The sequence below is a fragment of the Thermoascus crustaceus genome (genome assembly GCF_041956765.1).
Source record: "Thermoascus crustaceus strain CBS 181.67 unplaced genomic scaffold VTN00scaffold_1, whole genome shotgun sequence".
Taxonomy (NCBI): Eukaryota; Fungi; Ascomycota; class Eurotiomycetes; order Eurotiales; family Thermoascaceae; genus Thermoascus; species Thermoascus crustaceus.
Genome location: NW_027192527.1, coordinates 2,505,957 through 2,532,335, shown reverse-complemented (window position 1 = coordinate 2,532,335; position 26,379 = coordinate 2,505,957). Strand labels below are relative to the sequence as shown.

The following is a 26,379-nucleotide window of genomic DNA, read 5'->3' as shown; positions in this document are numbered from 1 at the left end:
TCCCTCCTCTCTCTCTCTCTCTCTCTCTCTCTCTCTCTCTCTGCTTCTCAAGGATCGGAGGAAACTTACAATCCTCAGATATCGCACCGTCGCTAAATGTCGTGATACCAACCTCAAAGACAGAGTCAACATGCCGGATCTTCTGCTCATCCCAACAAACGCAGTCGCCTTCCTTTGGGATGAGCTCCGGCCCGATGAGCTCCCAGTACCTGCCCGCTTGGAACTTGCGTACCAGGGAGTAGGTCGGATCGGTCCATATGTCAATGGGGATTAGGCATACCGCAAAGTGTCGTCTGACGTTAATCTCGCATAGGTCATCGGGGATGTTATCGGTTTGGTTGCCGTCCCAGTCAATGGAAGGAGTAGAAGGACCTTCTTCGACAAAGCTAGCCTTGAGCGCTTCATATGACCTGCCGTACGGGAGGGATACAATAAAGAGGATCCTTTTGCGCCGCTGCTCTGTGGAGGAGCTAAGTAGGTACGCCCAGATCATAACACTCTCAGAGGGGCGGTGCTTACTTACCTGGAGGTGGATCGTCCGGTGGATAATTTACCTTCAAGAATTGTGACTTGACGTATTCGACAAACGCGCTGAATTTCTCCGCAAGAAAAGATCCTGTGGCACGGATAATACGATCAGTCTCAAGAGCCAAGTACTTGATCAAGTTCTCAGCGTTCGTAAGCGTCTCTGCCGCGAGTGGTTGAATAGTCCGTAGCGCGTCCACAGCTATGGTATAGGCCCGTTGCCAGGCGGTTAAGGCTGCAAGTTGGATAGCGATCGAGCACTCCAGAAGCCAGGTCCAGTACTGGTACACCTGGGTTCTAAGGGTGGCAGGTAATCGTATGAAAGGGTAGATGGTCTCCAGAACCTGGCAGACTGCGACCTCAGTTAGATCTACCCCATCAGTTTGTTGGTTGTTTTTGGTGCTGCAAAGCACGGGACTCTGTTCGATTCAAGCGTTCAGAAACGGCGAAGCATGTACGGTACAGTAGTACTTTTATCATGCACTTTGGGTCAGTCTACAATCTGATTTAAGAAATATCCCACATTCGCTCAGTCAGTCTAGTCAGTCTTTTGATTCTGTACAATTGCATTAAAATGAAAAATTAACATATATGACAGTGGAATCAATGGATATAGTAATACCGTATACCTAGCCTAGGAAGGCAAAGAAATGAAAACTGAGAAAACCTACTTGACCACCAGCTAGCGCCGTGCATCGGGGTCCAAGTTAAATCCTATTCATATCCGGAACGATATATATATCTCATCCGGTCTGAGAATAGTAGACGGATAGATGTTGCTACATATCACATCGCACCCATATCACCATGTTTCATTCACATGTCCGAGCATCCTTTGTTTTCGTGCTCTGTCCAGTCACCAAGTGCAACACTTGGCGACAGATACAACATCAAACCATCTACTCCAACGGATCCCGCCCTCTCAAGCGGGCCGTCTCCGCCTCGTACTCGTCATCAGGCTCCTGCTCGAAAGGCAGCGGAAGAGAGATCGGCTCCAGGCCCCGGCCATGTTTCTCAAGCTCTGCAAGGCGGCGGGCGGTCTTTGGCCTGGTCTTGTTCACGCTGTAGACCTTGATGCGGTGGCAGCTTGAGGTCACGTGGAGATCCCAGTTCCATGCAGATCGGACGTAGGTCGGCTGGATACTATGTTAGCTCGATGCTCTCTATGCTTGCTTCGTCAGGGATAGATTGGATGGCAACGAACCTGAGTGTTCAACGCGTCATCCCAGCAGCGGGCGACAATCTCGAGCCACCCCTCCGCATCGACCGGCAGATCGATCCACCACAACCGCCATCCGTAGAAGTATTTGGTCGTGCAGTTCTCCTGCGGCACCTCGTACCAGATCGAGCCGCCGTCACCGGAGACGTCGATTCTTTCCGGGAAGTGGCCGCCCCCGCTGTACGCCCACCCGCGAATCCTGATCTTGCCGTCGTGCACGATGACCGCCTTGTCCTTCGGGGTCATGATTGCACTCGAGACGGGCATGTCCTGGATTGAGAAACCGCTCGAGTATGTTGAGTTGTGCTTCCCGATCTGCGGGTTGAAGTAGAGGTACTCCTTCTTCTGGACGGGGCCCTCGCTCGGCGCCTTGAGCGCGTTGATCCGGTACAGCCACTTGCAGCTGCGGGCGCCGATGTACCCGAAGACGACAGTCCGCAGAGGGTAGCCGTGGATCTTGGGCAGGGGCTTGCCGTTCATCTCCCACGCGAGGAGGACCTCGTTGCGCTGGACCTTGCGCCAGGGGACGGAGACAGCGTAGTTGTACACCTGGCCCTTCTTGAAGTACGTCTCTGCTCCGACGAACTCGAGATGCTTCGCGCCGTCCTTCAGTCCGCCACAGGCCTTGATGACCTTCTTGAGACTGACACCGGTCCATCTCGCGTTGCCGATGGCACCCTCGCCCCAGGGGGCGTTGATAAGCTCATCACCGTCGCCGGGGTACTCGTGAATCTGTTCGATACGGCGCGTCCCGGAACATTGGATTGTGACAATGTTGCTCTGGCGCGGGAAGACAGATTCATCCTGAAGCTCCTTCAGGGTGAAGGTCCTGGGGTTGTTGACAAGGCCGCCAATCTCGAGAACGAACTTATCAGCATCAATACGGGGAATACCCCCGTGGTTGCGGACAAAGAAGTCCTCATTTGAAGTGATTTCATTTTCGGCCAACCGTTCCTGTTAAGCTCGGGTCAGGAAGAATGTTCTGAACATTCAAACCGGGAAAACCCACCCTTGGCGGTTCACCGTTGTAGGGGAACTGCAAGACGTGGATCATGTCTTTGGCCTTCTCCTCCAGAACGGTCTCCCAACTTTCTGCAGGCACATTCTTCAGAGTCGGGCCCATGACCTCATGGTATTGCTTGAAGCGGGACCCCTCCAGAACGGGGTTCGTATTTGGCAGCGGAACCAATTGGAATTCCGGGGGCTAACTCGTCAGCAATTGGAATATTGGAACAACTGGGGAAGGCTATTCTTCGATAACCATACCAATTCGAACTGGTACTTGGATAGAATCCTCGCTGCCTCCGCTTTCTTTTCGGGATACTTCTCCCACTCTATGTAGCCATGCCAGCCATCGCGCTCCTCTGGGAAATAGACCGGCTCCTTGGTCTCCCCAGGCTTCAGCGGTGGTCTCTTCGACGGATCGAGGGCCATGTTGTACAGGAAGGTCTTCTCTGAGGGTATGAGCTAGTTGGGGATGGAGTGTGGGCGCTGCTAGATGGAGGTATTGAGAGGAGCCCCTGCCAGTGCATATATATACTTGGGAGCGCCCAGCTTTGCCGTTGCAGCGATGCAAGGAGGTGGATAAAAAAAACCCATTCACTAACCGCATATGTACAGCAATTGTAGATAGTGAAAGCTAGATAACTATGTGGTTTGCCATGCCGCTGGTCGGACAAGGCAGGATCTCTCACCTTCTGCATTAGTTCTGGCCCAATCCTGTTCACGGAAACTTAGATATCGGCGGGAGAATTGGTGAATCATGAGTTTCCTGAACCGTTAGTTGACGTCACCTCATTTTTGGAACAGTCTGACAGAGCTCGATGGCCATAGCTCCGGAGCTCCCCGGAAACGGTGTTGTTCAGCCTGCACTTCACCCCACATCAACAGGCCTCTGGAGTCAGCCGTGCATGCAATGCAGTATGCTGACAGAGCATGTTTGGCCTGCCGCTGAGAAGCCGTAAAGGTTAACAAACGGTTTAACAAAAGCTCGTGCTGCTGACTACAAAATAGGAGTAACAAGACCACGTATCAATAAGAAGAAACATAATATTTCATGCCATTGATAGGGGAGTATAGGACTCTATCAATAACCAGAAAGGGGATCTGATCGATGATCGACATGTGCAAGGAGCTGCGCATGCGGCCGCGGAAGTGACGCCCGCACATCGCCGCCAATAAGGGCAATGCATGGGGTTGGGAGCCTCATGTCATCCCTGCATGACATGTCTGAGCAGCTCGAGATGGCCGATTACACACGATGGCGCAGACCGATCTCTGGCCGCGGGCGGCCTGGATCCTGGCCAGCGCATGTTGGAGTATGTAGACACGGCTGTGGTCCGTAAACCCGCACGAGAAGAGGCATTTGCCAGGGTGGCAGGATCCCTCATCCAGTGCGATGGCGGGAAAATAAATGCTGACATTCTCGAAGAGAAACATGATGTGGCTGGCTGGCCACATTCCACCAGGCCTCTATCCAGTATCGTCACATCAACAGGAACAGTAGACGAAGAGACTTTCTTGAGTGGAAGATCGAAAGATATCGTCTGCTTGCTACATGGTTGCCACGAAGAAGGCGTGTCCCAGTCATCTATGGAAGCCCATGCATGCTGGCCGCAGGACGGCCAGTAATGGACCCCTCAAACTGGCTGGAGGACGTTATAGCAAGACGAACGATGAACGCTCGATGATCCTCGATGTTCACAGAACATAGACACAACAGCATAAGCCATGAGGGACGAGATGGTGGCAGCGCTGCTGGGGAAGCCCTTGCGTGTGGAGAAGAAAAAGAGGATCGTCAGGCTGGCGTCGACGAGAGAGATGGATCAGCTGCCAAGGCCAAGCCCTAGCCCTAGCTTCTCACCTCACAGCGCTCACCGCCCCGTTCTGCCGCGCGATACAAGCTTCCGCGGCGACCGCCCGCCGCATCGGACGGTGAAGACGGCGGACTTACGCCAGACTGTGACTCCTGCCCCTCCCGCCTCAGCTGAGCCCCTCTTCCTCCTGGGCCGATGCCTCTCCCTCGCTGCCTACCGCTGGCCGCGCTTGCAAAGCCACAGGCCATCTCTCGTCTCCGCCTTTGTTCTGTCTCTTCTTTCTCTAGATCCCTCAGCACCTCCAGATCTTCCTTCAAACCTCCCTCCCGGACTCCTGCCCGCTTCTCTCCGCTCTATCAGACCACCAAGAGATACTGCTCCTACCGCAGGATGTGTCGTGCCCATGCTGACGCGCCCGCGGGCGTGACCAACGTCCCCCAGGGTCGAGAGGTCCTGCCGACCAACGTCAAGCCCTTGCACTACGACCTGACTCTCGAGCCCAATTTCGAGAAGTTCACCTACGAGGGAACGGTCATCATAGAGTACGTGCGGTGTCGAGTCCCTTAGACCCCTCCAGTGAGGAGCGGGACCATGAAGAAGCGTGGTTAGAAGACGTTTCGTGCTATCTACGCCGTTCTGCTCGTTAAAGATCCTCTATTCTTTGTGCTGACAGCTCCCGTTGACAGTCTTGATGTCGTCGAGGACACCAACTCGATCTCCCTCAACTCCAACCAGATTGACATCCACAGCACCACCATCTTGGTTGGAGGGTCCGTGGTGGCCTCCAACCCGGAGATCTCCTACAACAAGGAATCTCACATTACGACGGTCAAGTTCGCAGACACCATCCCTGCGGGATCCAAGGCTCAGCTGAAGCACACCTTCACTGGGTACCTCAATGACAACATGGCGGGCTTCTACCGCTCTTCCTACAAGGACAAGAATGGGGAGACCAAGTATATCGCATCGACCCAGATGGAGCCTACTGACGCCCGCAGGGCTTTCCCTTGCTTTGACGAGCCGGCTCTGAAGGCCCACTTTACCGTCACTCTGATTGCGGACAAGCATCTGACCTGTCTGAGCAACATGGATGTCGCTTCGGAGATTGAGGTCAGCGGCGGCAAGAAGGCCGTCAAGTTCAACAAGTCTCCGCTGATGTCCACTTACCTGGTTGCCTTCATTGTCGGTGAGCTCAACTACATCGAGACCAAGAAGTTCAGAGTTCCGATCCGTGTCTATGCCACCCCTGACCAGGACATTGAGCACGGTCGATTCTCCCTGGAACTGGCTGCCAAGACCCTGGCGTTCTACGAGAAGGCCTTCGACAGCGAATTCCCTCTACCCAAGATGGATATGGTTGCCGTTCCTGACTTCAGCGCTGGTGCCATGGAGAACTGGGGTCTGATCACCTACAGAATTGTCGACCTGCTTCTGGATGAGAAGACCAGTGGCGCTTCCATGAAGGAGAGGATCGCGGAGGTCGTCCAGCACGAGCTTGCGCACCAATGGTTTGGAAACCTCGTGACCATGGACTTCTGGGATGGCCTCTGGCTCAACGAGGGCTTCGCAACCTGGATGTCCTGGTACTCGTGCAATGCTTTCTACCCGGAGTGGAAGGTCTGGCAGACCTATGTGATCGACAACCTCCAGAGCGCCCTGTCCCTTGACTCGCTGAGAAGCAGTCACCCCATCGAGGTGCCCGTCAAGCGGGCTGATGAGATCAACCAGATCTTCGATGCCATTTCGTATTCCAAGGGTTCGTCCGTCCTGCGGATGATCTCGAAATACCTGGGTGAGGACGTCTTCATCCAGGGTGTGCGGAACTACATCAAGAAGCATGCCTACGGCAACACCCAGACGGGCGACCTGTGGGCAGCTCTGGCTGACGCCAGTGGCAAGCCCGTCGAGCAAGTGATGGATATCTGGACCAAGAATGTCGGCTTTCCGGTTGTCACGGTCTCGGAGAACCCGAGCGCAGGAACTCTCAAGCTGAAGCAGAACCGCTTTCTTCGCACTGGAGATGTCCGGCCTGAGGAGGACCAGACCATCTACCCGGTGTTCTTGGGCTTGAGGACCAAGCACGGTGTTGACGAGAGCCTGACCCTCGATAAGCGCGAGGGAGAATTCAAGGTGCCCGACCTTGACTTCTTCAAGCTGAACGCTGATCACTCCGGCCTCTACCGGACTAACTACAGCCCGGAGCGACTGGAGAAGCTTGGACAGGCGGCCAAGGGTGGCCTTCTGACGGTCGAGGACCGCGCGGGTATGATTGCTGACTCGGGCGCGTTGGCCTCGTCCGGTTACCAGAAGACCTCCGGCCTGCTCTCTCTGCTGAAGAGCTTTGACAGCGAGTCGGAGTTTGTCGTGTGGAATGAGATTCTCAGCCGTATTGGCACCCTGCGTGCTGCCTGGATTTTCGAGGATAACAAGGTCAAGGACGCTCTGAAGGCCTTCCAGCGGTCGCTGGTGAGCGCGAAGGCGCACGAGCTCGGCTGGCAATTCTCGCCCGAGGACGGCCATATTTTGCAGCAGTTCAAGGCTCTCATGTTTGGCAATGCTGGCATGGCGGACGACCCAACCGTGGTCAACGCGGCCAAGGACATGTTCAAGCGTTTCGCGGAGGGTGACCTGAGCGCCATCCACCCCAACATCCGGGGCAGCGTCTTTAGCATCGTGCTGAAGAACGGCGGCGAAAAGGAGTACAACGTCGTCCTGGACCGATTCCGCAACGCGCCCACCTCCGACGAGAAGAACACGGCTCTGCGCAGCCTGGGAGCCGCTGAAGACCCGGCTCTGGTCAAGCGGACCTTGGACCTTGCGCTCAGCAACGAGGTGAAGAGCCAGGACATCTACATGCCACTTGCGAGTTTGAGAGGGCACCCCACGGGTATCGAGACGCGGTGGGCCTGGCTGAAGAGCAACTGGGATGAGATTTACAAGCGTCTGCCGCCAGAGCTGGGCATGCTGGGCAATGTCGTGCAGATCACGACGGCCAGCTTCTGTACCGAGAGCCAGCTGAAGGAGGTTGAGGAGTTTTTTGGATCGAAGGATACCAAGGTGAGTTACATCCTTATCCTTCAGGTTATTTCTGAATTAAACACTGACATACAACAGGGCTATGACCGCGCTGTCCAGCAGAGTCTGGATGCCATCCGGGCCAAGGTCCACTGGCTCCGGCGTGACCGGGGCGATGTGGAGAACTGGCTTAAGAGCAATGGATATCTCACGGAGCAGAAGCTGTGAGCAGACACTACGAAAGAAGACGTATACGTACGAAGCTTTAAGCTTGCGTGACGGCTTCCTGAGCTGCCAGTAGCAGCATGAGGTTATGATTACGGGAGTCCCAGGGACCCGTCGTCAGAATAGTGTACTATGCACGTCTTTCGGGTTGATAGAGCAGTAGATTCGGGTGGGGTGAAGCAAATGGTTAGGGTATCAGGGGTGTTGGCTAAAATGTAGTTAACGAATCTGGGAGCAGCTCTATGTGACTCCGTTATGATTATTTAAACTTCTATACAGACCAACTCTTGTCCCAAAGCAAGACTTACAAGGCGCCTATAGGATTCTCCGCCGGACTATGTCTGTCGACTCTGTACGCGTCCGATACCAGCGGAGTCCCTGTGTCCACGATTGTTAGCAGCATGCAGGCACACCGCCGCCAAAGAACTAGCGGCGCTGGACGCACCACGCCAACGGAGCTCCTCGCCATTTCTGGTTTGGTCTCGCATCGCCCGACGCAGTAAGCTTGGAACGGGTCCCTGAGATCTCTAGGCTTTCTTATCACGATGGCGCCGTAGATAAGTACAGTTACTTAGCTACCTAATATTACCTTCAAAAACAAAACCAAGCGGGGAAATATCCCTCCTTGTTTAGTACCAATACAAGCCACATCTCAACGTGCATTTCACACTTTTCCATACTATGCTGTCTACATTCTATTCCCCTTAGCATAGAAAGGTCAATAATAACAACAAACCGCAATGGGCCGACCCAACCCGTCATCCCTCTCTCTAAAATCCACCGCGTTCGCCGCCCTCACCACCATCCTCCAAATCCAACCGACAACGGCATGGAACGCAGACATCCACAACCAGATCGGCTTCATGGCCGAGTCCTTCCTGACGCCGTACACCTCGCACGTCCTCTCCCGGATCCTCGCAGCGGAGCCGCAGTACGGGGGGTCCATCGGGCGTGCGGCCGCGTGGGCCGATGAGTTCGCGCATACCGACGAGGGGGGGTATTCGTTTCAGTGGCATTGGGTGGATAGTGCGGATCATGTATGTTCCTCTTCCTCTTCTTCTTCTTCTTTCTCCTGTCTATCTTAGGTACCTTATCTAGAGGGGGGTGTGTGTGTGTATATGTATGTGCGTCCATGTTAATGATGGGAGGTATACAGCCCCCGGAACACTGCTCCGTCTACTACAACCGCGACTGTACACGGGGAGGGTGTGTGGTGAGCGCGATCGCGAATCAGACGGTAAGGTTGGAGGAGTGTGTGGATGAGGTCAAAAGAAACGGTCGACTTCCGGGACGGAGGAGTAGCAGTGAGAGTCAGAGTGAATATGTGGATGAGGATGTAGATGTCGGGATCGAGTGCGCGAGGGCGTTGAAGTGGGTTGTTCGTGAGTATCCTCGTTCCTAACCTCTTACCTTGTATCTGTACATAAGGTGTTAACATACGACGGCAGACTTCATCGGCGACATCGCCCAACCTCTGCACGCATCAGGAGACGCCTCCGGCGGGAACGCCTACGACGTGATCTTCAACGGGAGTGAAACCAATCTCCATTCCGTGAGATCCCTTTCCCTCCCCAATCCCCCATACATTACATGCCGTACAATATACATCCGCACACAGCTACTGATACTGGAAAAAAGGTCTGGGACGGCCACATCATCTACACCCTCTCCAACCTCACGTTCCCAACCCCCACAACCGGCTTCCCCAACACCACAATCGCCCCCTTCTTCACCACCCTCCTCTCCCGGATCCACGCCGACTCCTTCCCCGAACCCGTCTCGACATGGACCGCATGCACAGATCCCTCGACCCCTCTCGCCTGCGGGCTCGCCTGGGCGCGGGAGTCGAACGCCTGGACGTGCGATTACGTGTATAGCCAGGTCATCAACGGGACGGGGGTCGATCTGGCGACGAGCGGATACGCGGAAGGAGCGTATCCCATCGTCGAGGTGCAGGTGGCCAAGGCGGCGGTGCGGTTGGGGACGTGGTTGAATCGCGTCGTGGAGGGGCGGTATGAGAGGGAGAGGGAGGTTGTGTTGAGGACGAATCCGAGTTGGGTGGGGGGGCCGAATGGGGGGGCCTAGAATCTTGTCTATATTGAGTTGATGGGATATGTAATTTAATTCATCAAAGATGCCAACGCTCAGCAACGACTATGTATGTATGGTACAGTACATGAACATTAGGTACAGATATCCACTACCAACGCCAGACCCAACCCAGAAAAGAGAAAGAGAAATGGAACAATCGTGATCTGCTTTTCATACATGAAATGCACAAGGGAGGAGAACTTCTCTACCATCCACCCTTCCCGCCAAAGCCGCTGCTCTCTTCGATCTTCTTCGCGCGGTTCGGCTTCGACTGCGCGGCCTCGTGCTTGCGCAGCTCGTCCGGCACCCGCGAGATCGATGATTTCATCAGCATCTGCTTGAGGTCGTACCTGCAATCGTCTGTTAGCACATACTGTATACAGCACCAAGGGGACGGAAAAGGGAACATACATGACATCCGCATCCTCGTTGCCAAGGAACGTAATAGCAACACCGCTCTTCCCAGCACGACCCGTACGACCGATGCGGTGCGTGTAGCTTTCGATGTTCGTCGCCATGTTGAAGTTGACGACCAGACTGACGTCCGGCACGTCGATACCACGTCCGGCCAGATCGGTCGCGACGAGCACGTCCGTGGTGCCGTTGCGCAGCGATGCGAGCGCCGCCTCTCGCTGCTCCTGCGTCTTGCTTCCGTGCAGCGTGACCGACGAAAAGCCCATCTGCTTGATCTCGCGCGCGATGGCGTCGCAGTTGCGCTTGATGTTGACGAAGACGATGATCGGCGGCGCGAACTCGCCCGAGTTGAGGATGTCCGCGAGGCGCTTCTTGCGCTTGTCCTCGCCGGCGATGAACTCGACGCGCTGCTCGACCGTGTCGACGGCCTGGCCGACATTACCGATCGTCACGATGGCGGGTCGACGGAGGTACTTCCTGGCTATCCGCTCGACGGCCGACGGCATGGTAGCCGTGTACATCATCGTCTGTCGGTAGCGTTCCTTGCCACCGATGTGCTGGCTCATGGCGCGAGAGTCCTCCGCCTCCTCGGTATCGGGCTTTTCATTCGACACCGGCAGTGCATCGAGGATCTTGTTCACGGGCTCTTCGAAACCGAGATCGATCATCCGATCTGCTTCGTCCATGATCACGTAGCAGCACTGGCTCAGGACGAGCAGCCGTCGCTCGATGCAGTCGACCAGACGACCCGGCGTAGCGATGATGATCTCTGCGCCGTTCCGCAGACTATACGCCTGCTCCTCAATCGAGTGACCTCCGACGATACTGACGACTGTGAAACCCAGCGGATCGGAGAACTTCTTCGCTTCGATCTCAATCTGCTGCGCCAGTTCACGTGTCGGCGCCAGGATGATAGCGTAGGGACCGTCGTTCTTCCTCCACTCGAACTCATCTAGCCGAGGAAGCTCGGCGATGTAGACAAGCAGGGGAAGCAAGAAGGCTGCGGTTTTACCCGAACCTGTGACGGCCACACCGATGAGGTCTCGCGACTGCAGGGCAATCGGGATGGCAGCCCGCTGGATAGGCGTAGGCTCGGTGTAACCGACCCGGTCGATAAGCTCAAGCAGCCGCTTAGGCAGACCAGACTCGGACCACGACCGCATAGGATTCGGCACACTGCCGCCCTTGGTGCTGATGTTGAAGTCCTCCTTGAAGATACGCCAGTCTCTCTCGCGCATCTGGTCCAGCCTCTTCTCGCTCCAGTGCTTGTCCAGTGCGGCACGGCTGCTCTCTTCTCTCCGTCTCCGTTCCATCTCCAGAATCTCCCTCGCTCTCGCGCTGCCTGCTTCCCGGTCTCGATCCTCCAGCGCTTTGGCGTACCTCCTAGCCACGCTGTCGGCGACGTCGTCTCCGAAGCCCGCCAGACGGCCGCGGCCGAAGAAGTTCACCTCCGCGCGGTTCTGGTAGAGCGGGTTGTAATCCCCGCTGGTATCCTCCTCAGCACTCCACTCGAAATTGAACTTCCTCTCGGTCGTCCGTCTCCGCTTCTTCTTCGCGGAGAAGTTGGACGTCTGATCCGCACCCATGTACCGCTGTCTGATCAGGGCCTGAGCCTCTTCTTCCTCCGCAGAGCGCTTCTCTCCCTTCGAATCCTCGGGACCAAAGGCAAGCGGCTTAGGTGGAGGCGGAGGTTGCATGTCGTAGTCCTTATTCGGCTGTTGCGCGTTGCGCATGGCAGCCGGCGCGGTAGGAGGCTCTCCGTTCCGCAGAGCTCGTGGTGCCGTCGGAATCGGTTTTGCCGTATCGCCATTAGGTCCGTCAGGTCTCACATCTGGTGAACTTGTGCCATTCCGGTCCGCAGCATTCGCAGCGGCTTTCGCCCGACGCTCCGCCTCGACTTCTTTGGCGCGTTTCTCGAGCGCGATCTTCTCACGCTCCGCTTTTGAAAGGAACTTAGGCTGTAGACAGCAGTTAGTAACATTCTCCATAAAATAGATTCTTTCAAGACAAGAAAAAAAATTAGTAGAAGGGTGGATCACGTACCTTCGCCGCAGCGGCATCAGCCTCTCTCTTCTTCCGCAGCAGCTCCTCCACACTCAACGGCGTCGTCGAGCGCTGACTGCCCCATCCCTTCTTCTGCTTCTTTTTCCCCTCTTCCGGCGCCGGAGGAGGCGGAGGGACATCCTCAGGCGGAGGAGGGGGCGCGGCCGTGTCTGGAGGTGGTGGAGGAGCGGCCGTGTCCGGGGGCGGAGGAGGGGCGGACGTGTCAGGCGGAGGCGGAGGGGGAGTGGGCGGACGCTCCGCAGGCTCCGGAGGAGGTGCCGGAGGAGGAACCTCCCCGGTGCCATTCATGACAATGTCGTCCATCATTGTTCAGGCGCGACGTCTGTAAACGTCGGTGTTGAACAAGCATCCAGCAGCAGACGAAGCTGCGGCGCGACTTCGCCATCGGACTTTATGCGGTGAGCGCGGCAAGCCAGATACGCAGTCACGTGAGGAGACATGGCCTGGGCATCTATGTACAAAGGATCTCCGAGGTTACAGCTAACTCCTCTTATTTACAAGTCTACTGGTCAAAAGAATCGAGACTAGAACAAAATACAAGAATACATTACGAACTGATAACTAACCTACTAGTAGGCAGAGCTATAGAATACAAGCGACTGTCCAATCCCGTAGATCCCGTCCGATCATTTAAATTTAAAGTGATATCATTTCAAAAGGGCACCATTCGGCTGCCCGTCGTAATATCTCGACCCCCTCCTTTGAACACGCCGAAGTGAAATGCTACTGAAAGAATCCTCCTGTACTACACCTACACATGTGGACACTTAACCGCTAGGAACACGACACAAGGGAACAGCGATCATTGGTAGCGGGCCGGGTGGGATGGGATCTGTAGTCGATTAGCATTCAGGATACATGCCAGTGGGAGTCTGGGAACTTACACCGCCGTTGACAGGCTGCTGATAGTAGGCATAGGGGTTGCCCTGAGCAGCAGCAACAGTAGGATCAACATGGGAAGGGGCAGGCTGGCCACCGTTCTGGGGACCTTTGTCCGCTTCCCTTGACTTGGTTGCAGCCTGCACTGAAGCAGGTCCGTGGACTTCGCGGTCCAGAGTCATGTATTCCTTGGCTGCATCCTTGGTTCCCCTCTCAAGAAGGTAGACCATGTAGGTCTGCACAAGCTCCTTGACAACATCTGCAGGGAGCGTGCTCTTAGTCCTGATATCATCAATAACCTGTCTGATGCGTTGGTACTGGACGTTTTCAGTCGCAGCGCTTGTCGGCTGCAGCAGCTCGAACTCAAGGTAGCTGCTCCAGAAAGGACGGCTGTCGAGGTAATACTGCTGGTTCTTCTGGAACACCTGCCTCGCGTCTTCGGGCGAGCCCTTGATCTTCCAGAGGAGCCGAGCCCACTCAGCGACGAGAGCTGCCTTGGTGGCCAGGTCACACTGCGGGGAGTCAAGCTGGCTCTTGTAGACCTCAATCGCAGCCTCAAGGCCGCCGTGACGGCGCGAGAGGTTAGCTAGTGACACAATAGTCTCGATATGGCCAGGCAGAGTGATGAGGATCGCGTTGTGAATCTCCTTCGCCACGTCGACCCGGTCACACATCTCCTCAAAGTAAGCGTAGTGGAGTCGAGTTGTCGGGTTCGCAATCGGGACGTAGAAGCAGCTGGCGCGCTGGTAGATGTTGCGCACCTCCTCTTCCTTGCCTGGCTGAGCAGACATCCAGCGTGCATATCTGAGCCAGAACTCATCGTAGTGAGCGCACGTCACAAGACATCTCTCGTACAAGAACTGGATTCTAGCGTAGGAGCCCTCTGCCTCCTCGAAGTCGAGGTACTTCCTCCAGTTGGCGAGTTGACCTTCGTCCAACTCGGTAACGTGGAAGTATGGACGCTTAATCTCAGATTCGTAGGTCCACCGCTTCGTCGTCTCCGTCTGCGTTCGCGAGAAAATCTCAAGATGGTAGTTGTCGATGCGCAGTCTGAGGTCCCGTTCGATCTCTGCCTCGGCCTTGGCGCCTGGCGCCATGTGCGCGGAAGCAGCCTCGATCTCTGCCCGGAACTGGGCCAGGATCTCGGGCGGAGCCAATTCATTTACCGGACGCGTCTGGGCGAGCTGACGGTATCGCTCAAAGTACCGAGCATACTGGTGCATGGGAATGTGCACGACGCGGCCAAGGATGCCAAAGATCTTGTCGTAGGCTTCCAGCCGTTCCTCAAACTCGATGTACTTATCCCAGAACGGATGCGCCAGAAAATCGAGACCGACACTGCTGGCTCCCCGTTCGAACAATCTGGGCAACAGAACGTCAGCATACCCTGATCCACCAGCGAAGGGAGGGACGAGCGAGGGAATGGCAAGGATGGCAAACATGAGCAATAGTAAGTTCTGAGTGATTGTGGGCCCAAAAATCAACGGACAAGGTGATCATCATCTTGCTCGTGCGCAGAAGAGATGCCTCCGAACAGGGTCATTTTGGTGTGTTGGTGGTGGTGGTTTTTAAGGAAAATGAAACAGCCTGAGAAAAGTCATGGGTGAGAAGTAAATTCCAGGGAACCTGGGTGGTAGGCGACGAGTCTCACCCATCATCGAGGAACCTTGCCAGTGACCATCTGCATCATGGATGCGGCATATTCGAGACCAGAACAGTGTCCGCGCTGCGTTGGTAACGGTTATAGGGAAGGAAAACCAAGTTACTGTACACTTACTCTCGAATGATATCGGGGTCGTGAGATGTCTCAAGCTTGAAGGAGCAGTAGTTGGTCCACAAGTCGACGGAGGTAGAGATGCTCGCGACGCCTCGCTCGTAGACCTGTCCCAAGCGTCAGCAGCAGCACAAAGGCCAGATCAGGGGCCGCAAGAGGCAGACTCACCATCTCCGCCGCTTCAGTACCGGCGATAGAGAACTCCAGGTCGGCATATTTCTTCCAGTACCCGAAGAGCAGCGGGAACTTGGCCAGGAACCTGTCGTAGACGCTTCTTACGGTGGTAATGGCCTGCGGGTTGGAGTTGCGGTTGATGCCGCCCTCGAGGCCCTCAGCGGCGCGGACGAGCTTCTCCCACGCATCGAAGTTGTCCGGATCTTCGGCCTAACACGCACATCATCGTTACCAAGATGCTCCAGCAGGACGTCGGTGAAGATCATCTTACCACTTCGGCGTGCAGCTTCTTCAACTCCGCATTCTCCTCCTCCGTTCCTCCGTAGTTGTAATCAGCCATGGTGGCAGTGGTCGGGTACTCAATCAAAACGGCAGAAGCTCTGGGGATGGTGACAAGCTCTTTTAGATGGCAGAGAGGGGAAATCTTCAGCGCAAGAGGTCGAGAGAGAAGACGAGAGAGAGACGAAGGTCGCCAGCCACTCTGCGGCGTGCAGCTCCTCTTTTGCGCGGATGCCGAGACTGGCCGAGCCCGACGCGGTTTAGCGTCTCCGGAGCATCTGAATTTCTCCAACATCTCCGAGAGACCTCGTGAAGCCGCCAGCCTCGAAACCGACGCCGCTATCTCGCCCTTTCTTCCGCTGTTTCTCTCCAATTGGTGAGCTGGTCACCGTTGATCAGCGAGGTCGGCCAAGATGTCCGCTACCCAGGCCACGGAGAGCTTGGTGAGCAAGCTCCCCCAGCGCCTGCGCAACTTCTTCGCCCGCTACCCACCCCAAATTTACTCCGCGGCGGTCGCTCCCAAGCCTACCCCTCCTCCGGGCTATCTTGAAGCCAAAGAGTCCTCCGAATCATCAGAACAGTCTCCGGAATCCAATCTACCCTCACCATACACCCCAGAGCGCGATGCAAAGGGTCACAAGCGCCAGGACCCCACAGCATGGTCACCATCGAAAGCCCTCCTCTACTCCAACCCAGACTACCCTAACCCATTCCTGCCGCGCAAGAACTTCCGCACGGGCAAGTGGATCGGTGCGCGGATTGGCCTGCGACAGCAGGCGGACCTGGTGAAGCTGGCAATCAAATACAACGTTGAGCCGCTGCTGCCCCCAGGGAAGAAGTCGACCGAGTACAAGGAGACGAGGCGTCTGGAGCGGGGTCTGCAGATCAAGGGTACCGGTATCGGGCAGAAGGTCAAGGGTCACAAGTGGGAGCGCGAGCTGGAGACGAAACTGGAGGAGAGGAGGAAGGCCATGTTGGAGATGCCGGAACTTATCCGGCAGTGGAAGCAGGTGAGATTCCTCTTTCTATTGAGATCTCTTGCTGCACTGTGTTATGTTCGTTTACTAACGCATGGGAAAACAGAGAGGTCACGGAAGAGGCTGGAAGAAGTGGCCCAGACGGTAATAGCGGGCCGTCGTTGGCATGGTTTTATTTTCGGAGACAAGGAAAGCAGTTCCTTTTTCTTTCAGGTTTTGAACTACGCAATACTACTGCGGCGAAATTTTACAATGGATTATTGACGGGATGTACTGTACAATGTACAATGAAACTTCTCTCTCAGATGTATGTACCAATAGAAACGATTATATTCAGAAGGGCCACAAAATGGCTCCCTATGTCTCATTACGACAGAAACGAGTTCTAGAACCTAATTATAGCAACGTAGCTTGCAATTCTTTTCGAGCAAGAGTGCAGGATTAGGTTGGCAATCTCTGTCCGCAGTATTAGGGCCATGACCTGACCCCATGGGAACTTGACAGCAATGCTTTAACCTTAGAACTTGTCTGAGATCGCTCCAGCAATTTCTACCAATCCACCACTTCCCATGTTCCTTTACATGGTACTCTATCACCGAGTCGGGCTCTGACCCAATAACCGTGGCAGCGAGATTGTGGAGGCGCATGTTTTCTCGACCGACATATCCGTAAATTCAATTTCTGCTCATAGGGCGGAGTATGTCTGAGCTCCAAGTTCACCTCATCAGGCTCAACATCCATCACGCTCTCTATACCTAAATACTATATTATACTATAAGGCTGATTGAATCGAGTCTCTTTGGGGATCCATGGAGTAGTTTAGTCTAGGTAGTCAGCAGGCACAAAAGGGTCACCCTGTCAACCGTCCTTCTCATTTGAGACCAACGCTGCCCTGAAGTCATGATGATTGGAGTTAGGGGTTGGTGATAAGGGTGAGGTGCTCAAAGAGGGTGACTCCATTCCTGAGCCTACAACAATGGCACCTATTTAAATCCTTGCGTACGTCCCCCTTTCTGCTCCCCACTGTAAAACTTCCAGTTGTACTGGACACAACACCCTGCGGGGTTTGGCAATGGTTTTACCCAGATCTTCATCTATTTTTGTACGCTAAACCGGAATGTTAGGAGAAAGGAAAAAAAGACAAAGTGAGCAGCAAGTCCTCTGGCTCTATCCCCGGAGTTCCAAGGTTTTAGGTATGTACTGTGGTTGTACAAGGAAGGAGACCCAAAGAGGCTTGGCCGCATCCAACTCTACTTCCTCCTCAACTTTTCATTCTTATACTTTCAACCCATCACAAATAATCCATCTCTACATCACTTGATCGTCAAGCTTTATCCCAGTTTCAACTTTTCCACATTTCCCACCCTTTCACAACGCGGAAGATGAGTTTCAGAGTTCACTGTTTGCTTCTCAACTGCAAATCTAAATTCCATCGCGCAGTAGTGCTTAAGTCATGTAAGATAGACACATTGCTCTTTATTTAGTCCTTATTAGAAGTTACTATCAACATTGCTACGCGTAGATGCATTCAGGAATGTGTTCAAGACCCATCAGACAGGGCCAGAATGATGTTATGGAGAAGATGACATCAATGAAAGTTAATATTTCAAAGAGCATTTCAGACATGATGATCACCAGTTTAAAAGAACAGTCTCAAGACCAACCAAACTTTCAAGGCCGCATGACCTTCTGTGTAAGTAATCCGAATCATTCTGTATATACTACATTCTAACCCATGCGAAAGGCTATTATGATAGGTGTAGGCTCGGCTGCTACAGCTCTTGCAACATATGTCAAGTTATTCATGCCTAAAGATGATATGTCGATCCCAAATCACTAAGTATTATCATCAACCTTCTCGCAGATACATTTGGTTTACATGTGCATTTAGATAACAAGACTCAAAACGCGCTGAAGGGCTTATTTTATTATCATTGTCTACTAGAAATCCACTTTTTTTTCCTTTTGTTAACTAGACCAGAGTGTATAGAAGGGGTTTAATTGTCTATTTTCTTTTCCCTGCATGTATCATGGACGTAGCATAGCATAGGTAGTAAGTATTCTTATTTCTTCATACACATGCATGCAGAACTTTATCGTGACCGAGATCCGGAGGAAGTCCACTGTCCGTTCTTCTAGAGGATATACATTAGGGTACAGTGCCTGGATAGGTATGTTCACCATAAGATAGCAGGTGATCTTCCTCTGTGCAGTAGACTGTCTACCCAAGCAATGTCTGGCTCCAGGCACTGTGCTCTGTACTTAGTTAAGGAGGACCTTGATTCCGCACAGTTTAGGAATTGGAATAGACAATTGAAGTACGGACAGTACTGTCCACTGTACCTACAGGCTACTACTGCACTAAATAGCGCCGGCTCAGGTGGCGCAGGAACCTTAAGAGTACCTAGGTAGTCCCTCCCTTAAGAACCCACTTATTAGGCCAATTTGGAGTACTGCCAAGCCCTAAAGATTTTTTTTCTACCTGGCCTCTAGGCAAGTATATGGGCACAGCTATTATTGAGCTAAATAGACCATAATGTGACGAGGTCTGTAGGTACAATGCGCCTAAGACTGTGGCTATGGAGTAGTATACTCAATATACTGAGGTATACAGAGCACTCAGTATTAGGAAGGTACAGAGTAGCGGGAAAATGCCGGTTTGAACTTTGAACTTATAGCGGATCTACAGTTTTTTTTTTGGGGGGGGTAGCTTTGCAGTACGTTTAAAACTACCTCCGGTGGACTGTATCTCATGCGAGTCTGGTGATGGCTCGCGCGTGGGCCGTCCCTTGCATCTTGCAGAACTTTTGCCCTTTTGTTTGATAATGTGCAAAGCATCCTGTGCATTCTATCCATGTAATGTACTCTTCACCAAATTTATCTCTCTGTCTGTCATCATTCTCTGCCAGTCCACCTTAGCGAGATCGAATCACGACACTGTTGTGAGAGAGTGTGGTAACGTCTCGAGTCTGCTACTTGGCTCTTGGGATCTACATGCACTTGGGTTCCCCGAATCGCAGATAAGGATGGACAGCAATGTATACATCTTTCGCCCCGGATGAATGTGCAAACCTGCACAACCAGTTATTAGCGAAAGGTCACTGAAAATGCCGCAATTGAAGATACACGGAGAGATATCGTAGACCGGTTTCTACAGACGGCTCCAGAATTTGGCTCGATACCCAACTTGAAGAACTTCCTGCCTACCGCTTTTTCTCCCTGTTGGATTCTTACGACCCGAGTGCCGGTCGTCAAGGAGTTCTGTCCCCGACTCCACAGGCCTGCCAGCCTGAACCAACTTACTTCTTTAACGAATCTCCCTTTTTGTCAAGTCATACCAATATCATCCTTCTCTATGGTGAAGATGTCGTTGGTTCTGTGGCCGACGGAGGGAATCTTCTTCGACCTGCAAACCGGTCATGCACATTGGCACCGATTACCGAGTCGCCTGCCCCCGGTTGCGCGTGGATACCTCTTCAAGTGGTCTTACAGAAGTGGCTGGATCTGTGGGAAAGAGGAAAATACTACAAGGACTCGGATGTCAACGCCCCAATGATCAGAATCAGATCGTGGGTCGAAGCGGATCTGATCGAGAGCATCACTGCCTGGGATACCCTTCTCGCGACCATTGAATCAAAAATCCCAGTAGACCATCGTCCCTCAGGTAGACTGGCACCCTTGACGATGGATCTTTTGGACCAGTTCTCCATTAGTCCGTTTGCAAAACAGTTCCTGTCCAGAGCCCAGATCCCAAGATTCGAATTCGTTGCCCCCGGAATCACGGTGTTTCCGCCCGAGTCCTTTGCCGTGTTGTATGGTTCAGAGCCGGCAGACTCGACACGTCTGGGATGGGTTGCTCACGCGGAACCCGATGGATGGCCCACGCTTTTACTGCCCGCCGTATCATCATTTCAGATGCAGTCGCCAACCCGGGATGACTCGTTTGACGAAGACTGGGGGTTCGGAGAATTCACCGTGATGCGGAGACCGGGACTCTACACGGACAGTGTGATAGCGGACGGTGACTCGGTTTGCTTTGTCGATGGCCACCGGACCGTCGACGCCTTCGATTTCTCAAGTCGATGTCGCTGGGGTCCGTCAAGGCGGCCGAAACTATTAAACAGATGGACCGAACTTGTTCGACGAGGGGTGGGGAAAGTTTGCAAAAGACGGTGTTGTGACTGGTCACGACTGGTCTGAACGGCATCGTGGATCAGGGGATCTAAAGATCGGCTTGGAATGAAGTTTAGGCCATACCTACTACCTAATGTAATGATCCGGCTCCACCGGTATTCCACCGGTATATCATCAACTCGATCCGCTTGGAATCTGACCATTCCGGCAGGTATGTAGCTACTAAACTGGCTGCAAGGATAAATTGCCTATATATATGACCCTTAGTAATCATCTTATGCGTCAAAAAGAATAAACGCCCCAGCAATTTCAGCCCAACCACATTGTCCTTCGTCTGCTTTTGTAAGGTAACCTTGAATGGTTGGGGGGGGGGGGGGGAAGAGCACCTCGTCCTACCATGCCATGCCAATTTCTCAATTTTGATACTGCAGTCAACCTGAGATGAGTTCCAACTGACAACACAACCGAGTCTGTACTGTGTACTGTACATGGATATATGCAATATTCCCAATTCGCATGATGTAAATACTTCTATCCATTCATCCATTCATAAAGACCTTTATAGCAAAACCAGATATAATACCGGATGATTAATTAACTGTACTATTGCACTGCCTTCTTTTATTCCCCTGTAGGAGTGTGTATTCGGACCAAGTGATTTATTTACTTAGTACCCCGAAAGAAAACACAAAGGGAAGAGAATAACCAAGATATGTATATATATATATACCTATTATGTATACGTACAGTACAATAAATATGTACCTGCCATCGACGTCCCCAGATCCAAACCAAACACATCTATCTCATTCATAAAACGGCACAACCGCATCACCCACCATCACCGTCCTCCTCTGTCCCTCTTCCTCCATCCCCATCAGCTCTGACGAAGAAGACGACGACAAACAAACATGCCTCCCAAAAAGCACCTTCCCATCGACCTTCCTCGTCTTGGCCAGCGTCGCGAACGGCTCCTCGTGCCGCGTGCCCGTGAACTGGTCCACGCAGACCATCTGGCACCGCTGGCAGGAGCCGAGGACGTCGAAGAGGATGCCTTTGTCCTTGCCCTTATCTTGGCCTTTGCTTGGGCCCTGGGCTTCGGGCTGGGATTGGGAGCAAATGCGGAGGGAGGTCCATTTGTCTTCGATGAAGGGTTGTTCGACCCTATTATGATTATTATGATTGTTGACGGGGGAGATGAGTGAAGAGAAGAAGGAGGAGGAGGAGGAAGAAGTGACTGATGCGGGAGAGAGATTCTCCGCAACGACGATATTCGCTCGGAACACGTCCGCGGCGATGGTTTTGCTGATGCCGCCACTCTTATTCTTCGAGTTGGCCTTGATGGTTTCGTTTAGTCGGTTCACGGAGGAGCGGGATATCAACAGGATAGGGCTCTCGTTCGATAAGAGGATCGGGTTCTGGTTCTGGTTCTGGTCTTGCTGTCGTTCCTTCGAAGAAGAAGAAGAAGAAGAAGAAGAAGAAGAAGAAGAAGCAGCAGCAGAAGATGATGGTGACGGGTCCTGTGGGAACAAATCCGGCATGGAGACGACGTTTTTAATCTTTTCTCGCCAACCGACACCTTGCAAGCGGCGACGGGGCTTGGAATACCTGGTTTGGAACGTATTATCCGGTGGGAACCGGGCCAGAGCACACGGGATACCGAGAAAGTCGGAGAAGAAAGCCGACACGGCTGGTGACGAGTACGTCTGCACGGTGACCCGATCTCCGCACACGGTGGACATCTTCTTGGTCGAGTTCTGGCATATGGAGGTCGTGATGAGATCGGGGTCGTCCCGTGCGAGGGAGATCTCTAGATTCTTTTGTTCCGCGCCAGCGCCACCACAGGTAACTCGTAAGACACCTCGATCGAGATCGATGGAGGGCCGGATCAGAGCCATACGGGGGTATCTCTTCTGGCTGAGCGCCACGCCTGTCCCCTGGTGGATGAGACACCACTCCCTGTCCCAGGCCAGACCTTCCTTTCTGACTTCCCAGCGTTTGGCCTCCGGGATCTTGAAGCTGCCGCAGCTCTTGATCGGGTACACGCACAAGCTTTCGACGTAGAATCTCGGCTTGCTATCCGTTGTCGAGGTCCCGTTGACCGCTACAGGCGGAGGCGGCGGTGTCAGTATATTCGTAGTCTCGGACAATTTCTCGACGTAGAACTCCTCAATAAACTCCAGAAACCGGTCCACATCCCCCAAGCTGCTCATTGCACCGAGACTGACTCTCAACGCACCCAGCGGCATCCCATCAACGACGTCATTCTCGTCTCCGCACCGCACGCCCTCAGCGTAGGCCCGTCTCAATAAGCTCTCATTCAATCCGATGTGATAGGCATTCCCTCCGGGGTTGCACAGCGACCCAGATCTGATCTGAATGTTCTTCACAGCGGCCACCTTCTCAACCTCCGACTTGCCCACCCACTCCCCGCGACTGTTGCGCAGGTTGAACGTGACGATCGGGCCCTGGGTGGACGGGTCCGCGTAGTCCCCCGACGGCGACGCATACAGCTGGCAGATCTTGACACCATTATAGTGCCTCAGCGAGGAGAGACGGTCAGCCAGGCGCTTCGCCAGGAGGCGAGTATGAGCTGAGACGTTGGCCATGGACCCGTACAGCCGCTTGTGCGTCTCAAACGCGGAATCCAGCGCGATGATATTGTGGAACGGAAGCGTCCCGTCCTCCATATGGTCGTGGATCGAGGTGTCCTTTTTCGCGTGCCATTGCTCCCCAAGGGCGATGACCATGCCGACGGTCCCGCCGCCGAAGAACCGTCTTCGTCGGAGGACGTGTCCTGCGCTTTTGCGAACGATCAGGGCCCCCAGGTCCGGGAAGCCGAAGATCTTGTAGAAACTCAGGACGGTGAAGTCCGGTGCGGCCGGGACGTTGCTCAGATCGAGGGGAGAAGTGGACACGAGGGATGCAGCGTCGAGGAGAGTGAAAACGTTCCCTCCGTCAGCAGCAGCAGCAGTTCGAATCTCTTCACACCATCTCAGCGGTAACCGTCTCCCGGTCATATTCGACTGCGCGGGAAAAGCAAACAGCTTCGGGACGTTCTTCCCCTTTCCTGACGTCCTTAATCCCTGAATCCAACCATCGACCTCCTCATCTGTCAAAAAACACCTATTCCCCTGCTGCGCCAGCTCCCTCACCCCGACAAGACTCGTATGCGCATCGACATGGTACCCGTACCAAAATCCCGATCCAGCCTCCTCCCCGTCCTCACCATCATACTTCGTTTGAGTACGATTCTGATAACGATAATCCCTCAACGCGTCCCCCACAAGCTTAATCCCCGCCGTCGCATTGGCGACAAAAACGAGATCAAAATGATCCGGATCGGCATTGAAGAAGCGCAGCGCGCGCAGGCGGACGTCGTCGACGCGACGGGTCGAGAGCTGCGACGAGGCCGAGTGCGAGTGCGGGTTGCCGAAGAGGTTGGAGGTAAGGTCGTGGGAGAAGGAGTCGATCAAGGACCTGGCGTAGGGGGTCGTGCCGGCGTGGTCGAGGTAGGTTGTGTCTGGACGTTGTAAGTCAGTGAGAGAATATCTATGTCTATAGTATCAATATGAAATTTCTTCGAATTGGAGCGGATTGAATCCAGAGGCGAAGAAGAGTAAGGAAAAAAGATAAAAACCCACCCTTAAGCAACGGATACTCCACCTCTCGAATCTTCTCCACGTCCTGGGAGTATCCTCTCCCGTAGCCATAGCCATAGTGAGAGACAGAGTCGGGGTTGGTGTCACCAGACCCCGGTTTGGAACCGTTTCCATTTCCACTCCCATCCACCATGCCAAACGACCACGAATAACGACCAAACAAAGCCGACATCCTTTCTTTCAGCCGCAATAACCCCCACTGTATGTATGTATGTATGTATTTAAAATTAATAAACTCCCGATTCGAAGTCTTTTGATTCCTTCCCCCAAACGACCTTCTTTCTTTCCTTTTTCCTTTCTTGCGACGCTTGGAAAACGCAGAACAAGAACAAGAGCAAGAGCAAGACCAAGACCAAGAACAAAAACAAAAAGATCTAGTAGTATGTAGGTGTAGGTGTATGTGTATGAATGTATGTGGAGACGTCAGAAGTTTAGTAAGTTAAGTCAGGAAGCGGACAGATCCCTAGTCCCCTGCCCACTTGATAACGCAAACGGGGACGGGGTACTTATCAGCGACGCGATAAGGTTAATTAGATCCGACCATGCGTCAAACAAAGGGAAGAAAATGAAATGCGGGGTAAATAATAACGGGTCTTTGATAAGTGGGCAATTAGTAATGGGAACAAACAAAACGACGGTTTTCGTGCCAAGGAAAAAAAGAATGTCAACGTCGAAGGTCGAAAAGTTGAACAGTTGTTCTCTTAGCTAGTATCCAGATGCCTTAGGTTAGGTTCGGTAGGTGTCCACTCCACTCGATCGGCGGTCCAGATCCAGATTCAGATTCGATAGTTGGGGTAGTGAGTCCGGTCGTGGTCGATGATAGCCAGTTCAAGTTAGGTAGGTAGGCTAAGTAACTAACAGGAAAGCCCACTTCGTTCGTATTCGTCTGTCTGTGGAGGACGGGGAACGTCAAAGAAACTTCAAACCTCATTTACATCGATCGACCTCGAAGAACACAGAGCCTTAAGTACCTTCGTACTGTACATACCATGACATTGAAACCCTCCCAATTTCTCCTCAACTCTCACCCTCAGCCTGTCTTGTCTGATCACAGATCGGCACCCGCCTTCGCGTTCACATTCACATTCAGCTGAGACGGATATAGATCTCCGTCCATGGTCACTGTGTAGATCAAGCTAGTTCTAAGATAGGTGGTTTGGTTTGGTTTGGTAAGCTGCCATTAACTATGTTAACTTAGTAGTTATGTTAGTTAACTAAGTTATTATATCATAGCGCAGCACAGTTCACGTGGGGGCGCTTATTGGACACCGCGTGGTCTCCGCGGCCAGCTTCGGAGGGGGCCGAAGGGTTCTTGGGCTGTGGAAATAGACTCCGTCCGCAAGACATGGACCAGAGAATATGGTGTATAGATCTGTATCGACACGCACATAACCCTTTATCGCAACCTTACCCGGCTGCCCCCGCGGCTCCTCTCCTCCCACTTTTGGTCTCCTTAGCCTGGTTGGGCCCTTATCCATCCATCCATATGCACCCTTGCCGTTGCCATGTAGCAAACATCGAACATCGCGCAGCTAGTAGTACTCCGTACCTAGTGACGATTTAGGGGAACTTAGGAACCTACCTCCACAGTACATACATACATGAACTGGAGGCCTGAGTTGAGCTGATCTGAGCTGAACTGAGCGGCCTGAACTTGGGTTGCTTTGGTTTTGCTTCGCGGCAACTACTGTAAACTACCTAAGGTACTTTCTTTTCAGCCTCTCTCCTCTCTCCAGGGTCGATTTGGCCCAGGCTAGGTAGGCTGAGCTGGAGGCTCGAGTCGGGCCCGGGCAGTCCATGGTACTTCCGTAAAAGGTAAATGTGAACATTAGACTGGCGCTGTGATTGTGATTCACCATGCAGATGGATGGTCATGGTGATGATTTACTTTTTATTTATTTCATTTTTTTTTCTTCTATCAGAAGATTTATACTACAGCGATTTCAAATTATCTTGTACATACTGCATACACAAAGTTCGGTGCACTAAACTAAGAAACATAAATACAGCGAATAGTAGAATTAGTAGACCATCCGTCCATCATCCAAGGACATACATAACAGGTCATGGTCATGGTCATGGTCATGGTCATGCAGACAAGACAAAAGGTTAGGTATCTCGTTCATATCAC

General features: G+C 53.2%; 10 protein-coding genes across 10 annotated transcripts in view; 4 read left to right on the top strand and 6 right to left on the bottom strand.

Moving 5' to 3' along the window:
- The window catches only part of VTN00DRAFT_898 (uncharacterized protein), a gene marked incomplete at both ends in the record, with an annotated part of 2,690 nt that extends 1,469 nt beyond the window's left edge, over positions 1 to 1,221 (bottom strand). The window contains 3 exons of the mRNA XM_069435888.1: positions 70 to 459; positions 524 to 877; positions 1,197 to 1,221. Coding sequence (XP_069291605.1) covers positions 70 to 459; positions 524 to 877; positions 1,197 to 1,221 — 769 coding nt within the window. The remainder of the gene's footprint in view (positions 1 to 69; positions 460 to 523; positions 878 to 1,196) is intronic.
- A 203-nt stretch (positions 1,222 to 1,424) lies between these two features.
- On the bottom strand, positions 1,425 to 3,178 carry VTN00DRAFT_897 (uncharacterized protein; the record flags this gene model as incomplete). Its single annotated transcript, XM_069435877.1, has 4 exons — positions 1,425 to 1,661; positions 1,730 to 2,698; positions 2,754 to 2,948; positions 3,011 to 3,178. The coding sequence occupies 4 exons, from the start codon at positions 3,176 to 3,178 to the stop codon at positions 1,425 to 1,427; spliced, it is 1,569 nt and encodes a 522-aa protein (XP_069291604.1).
- Positions 3,179 to 4,755: 1,577 nt separating this feature from the next.
- VTN00DRAFT_896 (uncharacterized protein) lies at positions 4,756 to 7,803 on the top strand (the record flags this gene model as incomplete). Its single annotated transcript, XM_069435866.1, has 3 exons — positions 4,756 to 5,102; positions 5,247 to 7,617; positions 7,675 to 7,803. 3 exons carry the CDS (start codon positions 4,756 to 4,758, stop codon positions 7,801 to 7,803), a joined length of 2,847 nt encoding a protein of 948 aa, XP_069291603.1.
- Positions 7,804 to 7,892: 89 nt separating this feature from the next.
- On the bottom strand, positions 7,893 to 8,288 carry VTN00DRAFT_895 (uncharacterized protein; the record flags this gene model as incomplete). Its single annotated transcript, XM_069435855.1, has 3 exons — positions 7,893 to 8,028; positions 8,109 to 8,178; positions 8,246 to 8,288. 3 exons carry the CDS (start codon positions 8,286 to 8,288, stop codon positions 7,893 to 7,895), a joined length of 249 nt encoding a protein of 82 aa, XP_069291602.1.
- Positions 8,289 to 8,540: 252 nt separating this feature from the next.
- Positions 8,541 to 9,885, top strand: VTN00DRAFT_894 (uncharacterized protein; the record flags this gene model as incomplete). The annotated part of the gene is made up of 4 exons (XM_069435844.1): positions 8,541 to 8,837; positions 8,957 to 9,182; positions 9,249 to 9,352; positions 9,439 to 9,885. 4 exons carry the CDS (start codon positions 8,541 to 8,543, stop codon positions 9,883 to 9,885), a joined length of 1,074 nt encoding a protein of 357 aa, XP_069291601.1.
- Positions 9,886 to 10,096: 211 nt separating this feature from the next.
- VTN00DRAFT_893 (uncharacterized protein) lies at positions 10,097 to 12,675 on the bottom strand (the record flags this gene model as incomplete). Its single annotated transcript, XM_069435833.1, has 3 exons — positions 10,097 to 10,241; positions 10,303 to 12,263; positions 12,349 to 12,675. The coding sequence occupies 3 exons, from the start codon at positions 12,673 to 12,675 to the stop codon at positions 10,097 to 10,099; spliced, it is 2,433 nt and encodes an 810-aa protein (XP_069291600.1).
- A 496-nt stretch (positions 12,676 to 13,171) lies between these two features.
- Positions 13,172 to 15,536, bottom strand: VTN00DRAFT_892 (uncharacterized protein; the record flags this gene model as incomplete). Its single annotated transcript, XM_069435822.1, has 5 exons — positions 13,172 to 13,201; positions 13,254 to 14,610; positions 15,026 to 15,129; positions 15,191 to 15,406; positions 15,468 to 15,536. 5 exons carry the CDS (start codon positions 15,534 to 15,536, stop codon positions 13,172 to 13,174), a joined length of 1,776 nt encoding a protein of 591 aa, XP_069291599.1.
- A 352-nt stretch (positions 15,537 to 15,888) lies between these two features.
- On the top strand, positions 15,889 to 16,600 carry VTN00DRAFT_891 (mitochondrial 54S ribosomal protein mL59; the record flags this gene model as incomplete). The annotated part of the gene is made up of 2 exons (XM_069435811.1): positions 15,889 to 16,485; positions 16,559 to 16,600. The coding sequence occupies 2 exons, from the start codon at positions 15,889 to 15,891 to the stop codon at positions 16,598 to 16,600; spliced, it is 639 nt and encodes a 212-aa protein (XP_069291598.1).
- A 2,888-nt stretch (positions 16,601 to 19,488) lies between these two features.
- Positions 19,489 to 20,652, top strand: VTN00DRAFT_890 (uncharacterized protein; the record flags this gene model as incomplete). The annotated part of the gene is made up of 2 exons (XM_069435800.1): positions 19,489 to 19,549; positions 19,610 to 20,652. 2 exons carry the CDS (start codon positions 19,489 to 19,491, stop codon positions 20,650 to 20,652), a joined length of 1,104 nt encoding a protein of 367 aa, XP_069291597.1.
- Positions 20,653 to 21,392: 740 nt separating this feature from the next.
- On the bottom strand, positions 21,393 to 24,420 carry VTN00DRAFT_889 (uncharacterized protein; the record flags this gene model as incomplete). The annotated part of the gene is made up of 2 exons (XM_069435788.1): positions 21,393 to 24,109; positions 24,231 to 24,420. 2 exons carry the CDS (start codon positions 24,418 to 24,420, stop codon positions 21,393 to 21,395), a joined length of 2,907 nt encoding a protein of 968 aa, XP_069291596.1.
- Positions 24,421 to 26,379: the final 1,959 nt, after the last annotated feature.